A 12,092-nucleotide genomic window follows, 5' to 3' on the forward strand; every position below is an offset into this window, starting at 1 on the left:
AAACGGTAGGACCGGGGTTCAAATCCCATCCGGACCGTCTCCCCGTAGTGAGGTCTGACTAACCAACTACGTGGTATCGGCAGTCTAGAAAGCCATTTCGATGGCCGGCGTGACCTTAGAGGTTAAGCCAGTACGTTAAGCCAGTAAGAAGATTCTGGCAGGATATAACATAACCGACACTGCTGAGTGACCGAGAACCGAGTGTTAATTACGACCATTAATGAAATATCTACGCTGAAAAAAGAGTTTTGTATAAATGGATATGGAATCATACTATGTGCAGTTGGATAATTTGGTTATTAAAGATATTGGAAAGTTGCGACATCATAAAAAAACAAACACATCGTCGTGAATGGAATATAAAAAAGATTCATTCCACGAATTGGATATTAGCAAATGAACAGCCCAGATAGCAAAAGCTTCCACAAATTAGCACCGACAATAGCAACATCATCCCATTCTGGGATATTTTTTGACAGGAGCTAAATGTGACAAAAACAATAGCGACTTTGAAATAAACCCGGGGAGAATAGAAAGCATACGACCGTGATGAAACATATTGAAGCACACGAAATAAGCGGTTTCACTTGTGCACTTCATTTCTGTAAGAATACACAGACGCTGGAAGAGTGTTAAACAATCATACAGCACAATTCTTTCGATACGTACTGTTAATTGCTTGAGATGATTCAGTCCGAGTGTGACAATAGATTGATCCTTTCGGGAGCTCCGGAGCCGGTTAACGTTACCGAAGGATGTGGATCTTTGGGAATGTTTTTGATGAAACGATTAATGCGCCACGGTAATAACGTAGCAGTGGTAAGTTAGCAGTAACCTTTTGCTCGTCCAATTGCACACAATCGTTTTGCATATTTGACACCATCTTAACCTTTCCAGATCGATGGAGTGTACTCGAGCGAGTTGCGATATTTGGAGTTATTGGAAGCCGGTGTACGCTTAGCCGACGGCCTTCGCTCCGAGGCGGGCTTGCGTGCGGGTGACGTAGTGGGAATTATAAGTGAAAATCGGCTCGAATTTCCTGTAGCCCTGTACGCGTCATTTTTCGCCAATGCCGCAGTTGCGCCGATTAATTTGACATATACCAAACGTAAGTGGTGTGTAGGACGTAAGGATGGGCAGAGGGCACTGATAAGCGCCTTATCGTAGTACTTCGAGTAATTCATCGCACGGCACACTGTCTGTTTAGATAGCGCGAATCTAGATGGCCGGGGTTACTATCGTAACGGATTTGTGATATAGACATTATAATAGATAAATGTTAACGAGGCAATTAAGATAACATTTGACAACAAGCTTTGTTTATATGCTGTTATTTGTATTTGCATTGTTGCAAGAATTTAGCCCGCAGCAACGAATAGTACTAAATGTTTCTTCCTTTTTCATTTTAGGCGAATTCGAGCATGCACTTAATCTGTCGAAGCCAACAATATTGTTCATTTCGCCATATGCTGCAGAACGGGTGATTCCAGTAGCACGCAAAAATCGAAGTTTCTTCAAGCACATTTTTCTGTTTGGTGATGAGAACCCGTTCGGATCAGACGTGATGCTTTACGATGATTTCTTCTCACGTACAAGTGCCATCAATCCATACTACTTCCGGCCGGAACCGACGAACGTTGAAGAGCATGTCGCGCTGATTATGTGTTCCTCCGGAACAACCGGCTTACCGAAAGGTGTGCAGCTTACGCAGCGGAACGTTATTGCTAGCGTATCATTGTTGACCATGCTGGAGGCTTCGTTCGAAGTGCCCACCGTAGTGTTGAGTGTTATACCATGGTTCCATGCGTTCGGTTGTCTTACGCTGATCAATGTTATATGCAACAAGCTAAAATTGGTATTTTTACCAAAGTTTGAGGAAGGACTGTTTTTAAGCTGCATCGAAAATTATCGTTGCTCGTTCGTGTTCGTCGTGCCTCCGTTGATGGTGTTCTTGGCCAAACATCCATTGGTAGACAATTACGATCTCAGCAGCGTGAACACGTTGCTGTGCGGTGCTGCCCCTTTGAGCAGGGAAACGGAATTGTTGGTCCGCAAGCGTCTCGGCGTAAAGCACATTCTGCAGGGTTACGGTATGAGTGAAACCACGCTCGCCATGTTAGTGCAAACGAATGATTCTAAAAAGTCTGGAAGCGTGGGTAAGCTGCAGGTGGGCACAATGGCGAAAGTAGTTGATATTGCATCCGGGAAATTGCTAGGTCCCAACAAACCGGGTGAGCTGTACTTTAAAGGCACCCAAATCATGAAAGGGTACATCGGCAACGAAAAGGCAACAAATGAAACGATCGACCAAAATGGTTGGTTACGCACCGGAGACATTGGCTACTACGATGAGGAAGGAGAATTTTACATCATTGATCGATTGAAGGAGCTTATCAAGTACAAAGGTTTTCAGGTGCCACCAGCAGAAATAGAGGCAATCCTACTTACAAATCCAAAAATTAAAGATGCAGGCGTTGTTGGCTTACCGGACGAGGCAGTTGGTGAGCTACCGTTGGCCTTCGTGGTCAAACAACCGGGAGTAAATCTTACGGAGCAAGAGGTGCAACGATACGTGGCCGATCGTGCATCGCCGGCAAAGCGATTGCATGGTGGCGTTCGTTTCGTATCGGAGATACCAAAAAATGTGAGTGGAAAAATTCTCAGACGAGAGCTTCGGGCAATGTTACAACAACCGCTTTCCAAGCTGTAAGTTTCTGAATGGAAATATTCTTTACTGACGCAGATGACCAGTGGCACGAGTGTCCGGGTCGGAAATGGATTAGGTTTAATAATATTTAAATCTACAGCTAAGGGGTGGGTTGATCTTTCTTACTACGAGCAAAAAACAAAGTAGTTCAATCGGTGTGGTTCAAAGTTTTCCATGTTTCACTAACAAATAAAACTATGTTCATATCAATATTCCCAGCAGAACTAGTCTAAGCCGTGTTCATAGCCTGTTTGACTGTATCCGGAATTTTTGAAAGAATGTCATCATGCGACACTCCAGCAACGGTGCCCAGAACTCCACTACTGTTCGGGAAGCTTGCATCCTTGCCATAACGATAATGACGACCCAACATATCCGTGAGCGTTCCACCGTTGGCTTCTAGTACGGCTTCTGGTGCGCAGGTGTCCCATTTCTTACAACCGGCACTTGCAAAAACATAAGCATGAGCTTTGCCTTCTAGCAACTGCAGTACCTTGTAACCGGCACCGCCGACACGCAAGATTTCATCTGGTGCCAGTGCATCGAGCGCGGATTGCACGATACCGTTGGAATGTGAACGCGTCGTTGTCACTAAAAACCTGTCCGAAGGTGGTTTGACTGGAACGATGCCGCCCGTGCCGCATCCTTTCAAACCCCAGATAGTGCGACCGATGTCACCCGACTCTGCTTTGTAGTAAGGTTGATGTATCACACCACCGACAGCTCGATCATTGATCGCGATGCCGATTAGCACAGTGACACGCTCTAGAAATCCTTGCGTGTATTCGCTGGTCCCGTCCAGTGGATCAACCCAAATCACCACATCCGACTCCTTCAGGTCGGCGAATGTGTCGGGACATTTGTGTTTTTCCAAAAAATCCGCATTACTTTCTGTGATCAACCAGTCTTCCGGTACCTGCAACAAACAAACACACATCATATCCGTTGAAGTACAATTGATCATGAGTAAAAATTGATAAAAAATTGTAGAATACGCTTGTTTTCGTACATTTAGATCGCTCGGTCCTTCTTCGCCTATGATGGTCACATTCGGGAACTGCTTCGACAGTGACGCTACGATGCAGCGCTGAGCCGAACGATCAGCTTCAGTTTGTAGGTCATCCTTGCCCTTTTCGACAATTCCCAGATCACCACGGCACATTACATCGCGGATAATGTGGCCGGCTCGATGTGCAATCTTAATCGAACTCCCGACCAAACGCATCACCAGTGGGGCGGTATTGGCCATCACAACACTATACCTTGCGCCTTGCGACGAAAAGCCAAATACTTGTGTTCGAACGTTGAATTTACCGAACCGATTGTAGAGGAATGTTATTTACACAACGCGCCGTAATCAGTATTGCACATGATGTAATTTAATTCGTTAAAAAGTTATGTTTTTATGTATATTTGATACGATTTGTGCCTGACTGTTGTGTTGTGTCTTTGGCAGAGGTTTATAGAAAATGGATCACCTGAATCTGTAATGCTAGTTGACAGCTCACGGTTAAGCAGGGCTTACACGTTGCTCCATAATTTCAGATGCTTTGGAATTGTCTTTTAAGTGCAAAAATCGTAGTGGACTAAGAGCTTTGTTCAAATGCAACAAAAGTAAACGGCAATATTGATAAAATAATCCTGTTGTATCGGCTGCATCATACTCTCAAATATGTCAGCTTCCTGTGAAAAAATATGACACCAAACGATTCAGTTCATTGGCAGTGCGGCTGGTCACGTGTAGTCCCCGCTGAAGTAGCGCATCACGACGTATCTCAACCTTGGCGGAATAGACTTTGATCCATCAATTTGCCAACATTGAATACATTGTGGAACTGATTTAACGTTGACGCCAATTAGTCCGTGCGGAAATTTACAGTAAGCGCAACCAAATATAATCATGTCGCGAGTTTTGGTTGGAGTTAAGCGTGTAATCGACTATGCTGTAAAGGTAGGTAAAGTGCTGAAATCCAAACCATTGTTGCTCGGGTGTCGCCGTGAGAATGGAGGATAGATAACACGAACATAACATGTATCCCCAGCAACACCTCTTCCTAGGCTCCAGGAAGATGATCACTGATAAGCCCCGTTGACTAACCATGGGCCGTTCTGCATCGTCCGTTACACAACACCGCTCCGTCCTGTTGCGGAAGCGATCAGCTGGACGGAATCAAATAGCGAAATGGTATTTTTGCTAACCTGATCCATTATTGTTACCTTCACAGATACGCGTAAAACCGGACAAGTCCGGTGTGGTCACCGAGGGCGTGAAGCATTCGATGAATCCGTTCGATGAAATTGCGGTAGAAGAGGCGGTAAAATTGAAGGAGAAAAAGATCGCCTCCGAAGTGGTAGCCGTGTCAGTTGGTCCGGCTCAATCGCAGGAAGTACTTCGTACCGCACTGGCCATGGGTGCTGACCGTGGCATTCACGTCGAGGTGGCGGGCAAGGAGTTTGATTTGTTGCAGCCGATTCATGTGTCGAAAATATTGGCCAAGCTTGCACAGGACGAGAAGGCGGATTTGGTGATACTCGGCAAGCAGGCCATCGATGACGATTGCAACCAGACTGCACAGATGACTGCCGCTGTGTTGGACTGGCCGCAGGCCACCTTTGCCTCCAAGATCGACAAGGACGGCGACAGTCTGACGGTGGTGCGGGAGGTAGATGGTGGCTTGGAAACGATCAAGGCCAAAATGCCGGCCGTAGTTAGCGCTGATCTGCGCCTCAATACGCCGCGCTACGCGACCCTTCCTAACATTATGAAAGCCAAGAAAAAGCCGATTAAGAAATTAGCACCGAAAGACTTAGGAGTAGACACAACGCCCCGCATCGAAATTGTTTCCGTCGAGGATCCACCTGTCAGACAGGCGGGATCCGTACTGCCCGATGTTGATACCTTGCTGACCAAACTTCGCGACGGCGGTCACATTAAGTAGGACCCACTTTATGGGAAAGTTGGCACGCGAACTAGAGAGGAATCGAATGTTTTGAGAACCGTTAGATTGTCGATAAAATCGAAAATAAAGCTTAAATTTGGCTGCATCGTTTTGTTTCCAACGTTGCCCAACACATTTCCCGCAAATTGAAATTTCTTTCATGTTTGTACGTTCAAAATAATGTCCACACTTGGGTAAAGTTTTGTATGGGTATATGTTTCTAGAATATCATCTCATATAAAATAAAACTGCTCACAATAAATACAAACGCACGCGCGTTTCCCGGGTAGTGTGGGCTTCGAGACGTAACACGTTCCACATCTATACGGCCCGTAACGTTTCGAAACTGGCCAAGGAAATCGGAACGGGGGGCGGACAAAAAAGTTAAAAAGATAAATTGCACATCACATTCCTAATAATGATGATCAGTCCTTGCTATTGCATCGGTTAAAAATCGACTGCTCACCACGGAGGGGTTAAGCTAACTATTACACTTTACGAGTATTTGACCTTACGTTACATTCAGGATTGAACAGCTTTTTGGGATACGCAGGAGATCAGGATCTGAGTTCGGGAAAACATTTCAGCACACTAGAGCTAGCGACAAAGGAACTAGTGCATCTTGCAGACTATGGGCGAACAGAAATGGGAACGTAAAACGACACATTAAGTGATGCTGGAAACGGAATAAGCGGTTTTAGTTTTGCTCGGAAATGATCTGCCCGTAATGGAACTGCTGCTCCTGCAACGGAACGCCTGCCGCATTGTTCAAATGAACATCCCCTTCTTCCTCCTCCTCCTCTTCCTCATCATTGACATTCTCCTCGTCGTCGTTATCATTATGCTCATCGTCTTCCTCTTCGTCATCATCGTAATCTTCATCGTCATATTCATGAGTTTCGTTCTCCTCGCTCTCTTCATCCTCATCGTAGGTTCGTTGCTGATCTGGATTCCTGCCAGATCGATTATTATTGCAAATACTGTTCGCTACTATTAGGCTGTTTTGCCCGTTTCCATTAACATTGCCCTCAAGAACATCGGCTTCACCACCATTGTCACTTTCGTCCGAACCATCCACGCTCATGCACTTATCATCATCGTCCTGCACATCTCTTTGGTGTACCTTTTTCATGTGATTGCGGTAACGGCCACGCAGTGCGAAACCCTTTCCGCATTGGCCGCATTCGATTTTTTTCTTGCGCCTTTTTCGTCCACGCCCAACATCAACCGCAACCGGGGGATCGGGCCGCAATTCCGGTGGCAGATGCAGTATTTCGTGCGTCCGCAATGACGATCGTTGCGAGAAGCATTTGCCGCAGGTCGGGCAAGGGTACGGTTTTTCGCCCGAATGTACCCGCTGGTGGATTCGAAGATTAGTGGCGGTCGTGAACGTTTTGTTACACTGCTGACACGGGTGCGGTTTAACGTCCGCGTGGCTTAACATGTGCTGACGGAGACGCGTTTCCTGCGCGTACGATTTATTGCACTTGGTGCACGCGAACGGTCGCTCGGTACAGTGCATATTGCGCCGGTGAGTATTCAGCATGGCCTGCGTGTTGAATGACTTCGTGCACTCTTCGCACGGGAACGGACGTTCGGTGTTGTGCGAAAGGGTGTGAGTTTTAAGGGACGATTTCTGAGTAAATCGTTTCCCACACTCCTCACATCCGAACGGCTTTTCCTCCAGATGTGTATGCTTGTGATTGTTTAAGTTCGACAGTGTGGCGTATGACTTCGGACAACGATCACACTGAAACGGTCGCACATCCGTATGGGCTGAGATATAGTGCGTTTTGAGCGTTTGCGACTGGGCGAAGCTTTTATCGCATTTATCGCACTTGTACGGCTTCAACCCTTGGTGGATACGCATATGTACCGTGAGATTGCTAACGTTACTGAACGCTTTCAGGCATACCTGGCAAGGGTACGGCTTTTCCTGACTGTGTACTCGCTCGTGCATCTTCTTACTAGAATGTTGGCTAAAACGCTTATCGCAGTAACTGCAAGCGTACGGTTTTTCCTGCGTGTGCGTACGCAAATGAACCTTATAGTTTCCGGCACTGGTATACTGCTGGTTGCAAATTTCGCACACAAACGGTTTCACGTTGAAATGCAATCGTTTGTGTGTGTTTAAGCTGGAGGCCTGCGTGAAGCTCTTGAAGCAAATATCGCACGCGTACGGTTTTTCGCCCGTGTGGGTGCGTGTATGCACCTTCAGATAGATAGCCTTCGAGAATCGCTTCTGGCAAACGAGACACACGTAGTTTTTCGTTTGTATTGCCGACGCATTGTTTCGTTTCTTCCGCTTCCGGGACTTTTTTGGAGCTTCCTCACCTTCGCCAACCGCTTCATCAAGCGTTGCCGGAGGCTCTTGTTCGTATGATTGCTGGACCGATTGTTGCTCTTGCTGTTCCTGTTGCTCGTGTTTCTGGTTCGGTGCTTGTAAGTCGGGCGTTTGTAATGATTGGTTTTGTTGTTTTTCGTCGCACGGCAGTTGCTTCGTTGTTGCTTCGATGCTCTCTTCGATTTTGGCCAGCGGCTCCTCCAATTGTAATGGATGCAATACATCGTTCATGAGCGTTTTGTCTTGAAAAATTCGATCCCCGCCGGCAACAACATCGTCGTCGCCGACTCCCTGCAAAAGACTTCCTTCGGGCAGGTTGTGCATCATGGGTGCGTCGATGTACGTGCTGTACAAAACGACAGACTCCTCCGTACTCCGGTCGATGTGTTCGTCTAATCGCAAACTGGCTCCCGTTTCGGAGGAGCTGCCACCGGTGCTGCTGGTAGTGCTACAGCTAGAACTAGAATCGTCCGTATCGTCACTACAGCACTCATCATCATCGTCCTCGTCATCTTCGCTAGAATCTTCGGAGCTTTCGTCCTCATCGGCGATAGTACTTTTGCCATCGGAACTGTCCTCGTCGGACGATTCTTGTGTGTCGCCCATTGTTATGCGGTAGACTGTTGCCGCCTCGCCACTAATATTCAGTGTCATGCCATTTTGGCTTCCGTTCGTTTTGTCCGACACTTGACCCGTAAACATGAGCTCCTTACTTTCATCGTCCATCAGGTATGGATGTTGCTCTAGCGATCGGCTCTGAGAGCTTGAAAGCGACGCCGGCGGCTGTTCGGCATTCGAGAACTGAAACAGAGACTCCGACGAAACATCTCCGTTTTGAAGCTTGTTGTGTTCGATGAAAGTTTGCCGCGAAACTGGGAATCCTCCGTTGGACTTTTTGAGGTCCTTCATAACTTTGTTGTACTTGCGAATGCATTTTCGACAGATTGGCTCCACACGTCCATTGATTGGAACGATCTAAAATACACAACAAAGCATATGAATCTTCTTGACAATACGGCACTGGACCGTAATAATCAATTGTAAATAAAATAATATTTGTAAGTTGTATTGTAAATAAAAATAAACAATATGAATCTTCACACGGCTTATCGGTACAATGTTTTACCGTACCTTCACCGAAAAAACTGTTTCTAACAACCACACGTTGGAGTCATCACACTGGATAAAGTCCATGTTTTTGTGCAGCAACTGGCACAGCTTGCAAAAATGCACCATTTTCGAGCCGCAATACGTTCACAGGCCTCCCGAAAGATTATCAATGTTTGGAGGAGCACAATTTGCAGCACGGCTCAGCAAATCGATAAGATAGCTTCGGTATCCGTGTCTGAACCCAACACACCTTTTTACCCCATTTGCGGAACCAGAAACTACATATTGCGGCACTAGTCGAATAATTGGAATACTTAATTTAGGGATAATTACAAGCACCGAGAGACACACGCACAATTTTTTGTTTTATCTTTTTTGTGTGTGGTTGTTATTTTTTTTTTGTTTATTTCGGCTGTCATTTTGACCAAGGTACATTCACAGTGAGGTGAGCATTTTGACAGCGGAATAGATTCGCTTAAAGGCATGGTGAAAGAATGCAATGCAACCGCACTGCGCATCGTACACAAGTTGCATACAATTCTAATTCAAAAAGAACAGTAAAATAAATATTTACAGGCACTTTTAAAATTTTCTGTTGATAAAGGCTCAGTTAATCACTATACATATGAACCATCCATATGAATGATTGAAAGAACATACAAAGGTACACATAATATATCTAGCCTCAGAAATTTACAAGATTTAATACTGTATGTATTAAATACAGTGTACATACATACTTACTTACTTACTTACTTACTTACTTACTTACTTACTTGGCACTATACCCGCTTCGAGACTATTCGCGAAATTTTTTTTTCACATAATTTGAGCAAAATTCTTTGCGAGGATTTTTCTAACGAACGCACTAAAGATGAAATCATCGTTTTTTAAGCCAATGTATGTCTTAGAGTCTGTGAATGTGTATAATATTATCTTTCAACCCATATCTCTGGCAAACCAATCTTCTGGTGCTCCAATCTATTCGAGGATTCTGTTCAATACAGGAAGTAAAAACATTTTGGCATGTGGGACCTTAAGTACGGTCCCTGAATCCCGCGGGCCACAAGATTTTTCAAACTCAAAATTACGGATTCTAATGAAAGTATGAGAAATTTTGTCGCTTAGAAATAACTTTTAGGGGATCTGGTGCATACACAAGCTACCTACACGGGGAAATGGAGCATCAATCAAAGCATCAACAGTTTGAAATCTCGTATAAATTATTTATGGCCGACATGATCTCGGAGGTCGTTATGCCAAGAAAAAGAAGAAATCCTTACACCTCCTTATGTGTATACGAGGCAGCAGTCGGGGCACTACACCGCCGAACGTTGGATTTATCACTACCAGCGATTATAGTAGATTATAAGATTAGGCCTGTAGATGGTGTGCTTTAATAGCATAGTTTACACACGGCAGGGTATCGAATCCCGTTTGGTTTGCCTTTTCGTACATACAATCTAGTTGCCGGTAAAATCTCAATTCGTTGGTTCTGGTTCTAAATTATATCTGTATTTTTCTTTATTTTTAAGGCATGTTACCAAGCTTGTTTGTTGGAAAATCGTTCACCGACCAAATCTTTACTAAACAACGATCCTCAATAAATGCTTGTATAATATATTTCAAATTCAACGGGTTGTGAGTGGGTCATTTGAAGCAGTAAATTCGTAGTAAATGAAATGGTAAATTAACACAGAAAACGTGTATAATTGTAAAAGGCGATGCGGGACACATCCGATTTACGTGTTAGGAGTATTCACGAGGGACAATCCATGGAGTGAGCATATAGTAGATGCGTACTAACCACCCTACGCACACTCACTATGGAAGGTTCTCACTCGATCTTTCCAATTTCTTGTCTTCGACATCTCCGGGCGAATATCGGCGGCGGTGTGTTATGCATACACCCAATTGAAACACGAGGTCAATAGGATTGGGTTGAAGCTCAATGCGCTGAAGATTTAAAACATGCATGCTGGCGGCTTTGATGAACGAAGTCAGAAGGCGCATTAACGAAGGCAGAAATCGTGCCTATTATGAGCTGGTTATATACAGGCACGAGCTTTGGGATAGGCTTACAAATGCTAAACATTATCTTTGACGGTTCGGTAGGGCGTCAGGAATGAGCCTCGAACTTGCTACGTTATTTGACGATGCTGATATCCTTACGATTCTCTACCGGTCTCTTCAATTTCTTGCCTTCTTGGATGACATTGGTATCGTTGACAATACGACAGCGAAGGTGTGTGAGTCGTACACCTAACATGATGAGCAATGCGACGAAGACAAAATACCTGCTTGCCGGAGGCTCTCATCATGATAGACCGGTGGTCCTAGCTGGCCGCGAGTCTTGGACCATCCGAGCGGAGGATGCAAACGCTCTTGGCGTGTTTGAGCGTCGCATCCTTCGGACCATCTTTAGTGGTGTGTTCGAGCATGGAGGAGAAGGATGAACCACGCGCTTGCTGATCTATACGAAGAACCGGACATCCTGAGGGTGGCAAAGACTGGCAGGATACGATGGCTGGGGCACGTTATGAGGATGCCGGACTCATGCCCCGCCAAGAAGTTATTCGTCACGACCCCAGTTCGGAACGATCCGTCGGGGAGCACAGCGAGTTCGTTGGCTGGATCAGGTGAAGGGAGACCTGTCGGAAATCGTGTGCCTACATGGATGGGAAGATACACAGGGATATTGTTGACCAGGCAATGTCACGACTACGTGCTCTTTAAAAGAGCAGGCCAACATACTGATGATGATGATGTCCTTACGTTGTGCCGATGCTGATGTCCAATACCGGACAGATACGCTGGTAGGAACATGTGATGAAGATACCAGGAAGAGGGTGTGCAGCGTGCTAGGTACAAATTACAGTTCAGATTCCTGTATGGATCGAATGAATGGTTCAGGAAAGTAGAACGAGTTTCCTTAATGCGAAGTAAGTAAGTAAGTAAGTAAGTAAGTAAGTAAGTAAGTAAGTAAGTAAGT

General features: G+C 45.3%; 5 protein-coding genes across 5 annotated transcripts in view; 2 read left to right on the top strand and 3 right to left on the bottom strand.

Moving 5' to 3' along the window:
• The window catches only part of LOC126559182 (calexcitin-1), a 228,915-nt gene that overhangs the window by 50,608 nt on the left and 166,215 nt on the right, over window positions 1–12,092 (bottom strand). The gene's annotated exons all lie outside the window — the stretch shown is intronic.
• Window positions 679–2,712, top strand: LOC126557646 (uncharacterized). The gene is made up of 3 exons (XM_050213496.1): window positions 679–819; window positions 898–1,108; window positions 1,410–2,712. The coding sequence occupies exons 1-3, from the start codon at window positions 685–687 to the stop codon at window positions 2,708–2,710; spliced, it is 1,647 nt and encodes a 548-aa protein (XP_050069453.1). The 5' UTR covers window positions 679–684; the 3' UTR covers window positions 2,711–2,712.
• The window catches only part of LOC126558617 (3'(2'),5'-bisphosphate nucleotidase 1), an 81,884-nt gene continuing 72,657 nt past the window's right edge, over window positions 2,866–12,092 (bottom strand). Inside the window, exons 2-3 of the mRNA XM_050214661.1 lie at window positions 3,717–3,963; window positions 2,866–3,623 (exon numbers count right to left, since the gene is read on the bottom strand). Of these exons, the coding sequence (XP_050070618.1) occupies window positions 2,937–3,623; window positions 3,717–3,956 (927 nt within the window). The 5' untranslated portion in view covers window positions 3,957–3,963 and the 3' untranslated portion in view covers window positions 2,866–2,936. The remainder of the gene's footprint in view (window positions 3,624–3,716; window positions 3,964–12,092) is intronic.
• On the top strand, window positions 4,510–5,662 carry LOC126558851 (electron transfer flavoprotein subunit beta). Its single transcript, XM_050214930.1, has 2 exons — window positions 4,510–4,658; window positions 4,933–5,662. The coding sequence occupies exons 1-2, from the start codon at window positions 4,608–4,610 to the stop codon at window positions 5,644–5,646; spliced, it is 765 nt and encodes a 254-aa protein (XP_050070887.1). The 5' UTR covers window positions 4,510–4,607; the 3' UTR covers window positions 5,647–5,662.
• LOC126567293 (zinc finger protein 250-like) lies at window positions 6,344–9,255 on the bottom strand. The gene is made up of 2 exons (XM_050223523.1): window positions 9,122–9,255; window positions 6,344–8,965 (listed from the first exon to the last, which is right to left on the bottom strand). The coding sequence occupies exons 1-2, from the start codon at window positions 9,224–9,226 to the stop codon at window positions 6,344–6,346; spliced, it is 2,727 nt and encodes a 908-aa protein (XP_050079480.1). The 5' UTR covers window positions 9,227–9,255.

The sequence above is a fragment of the Anopheles maculipalpis genome, chromosome 2RL (assembly GCF_943734695.1).
Source record: "Anopheles maculipalpis chromosome 2RL, idAnoMacuDA_375_x, whole genome shotgun sequence".
Lineage (NCBI taxonomy): Eukaryota > Metazoa > Arthropoda > Insecta > Diptera > Culicidae > Anopheles > Anopheles maculipalpis.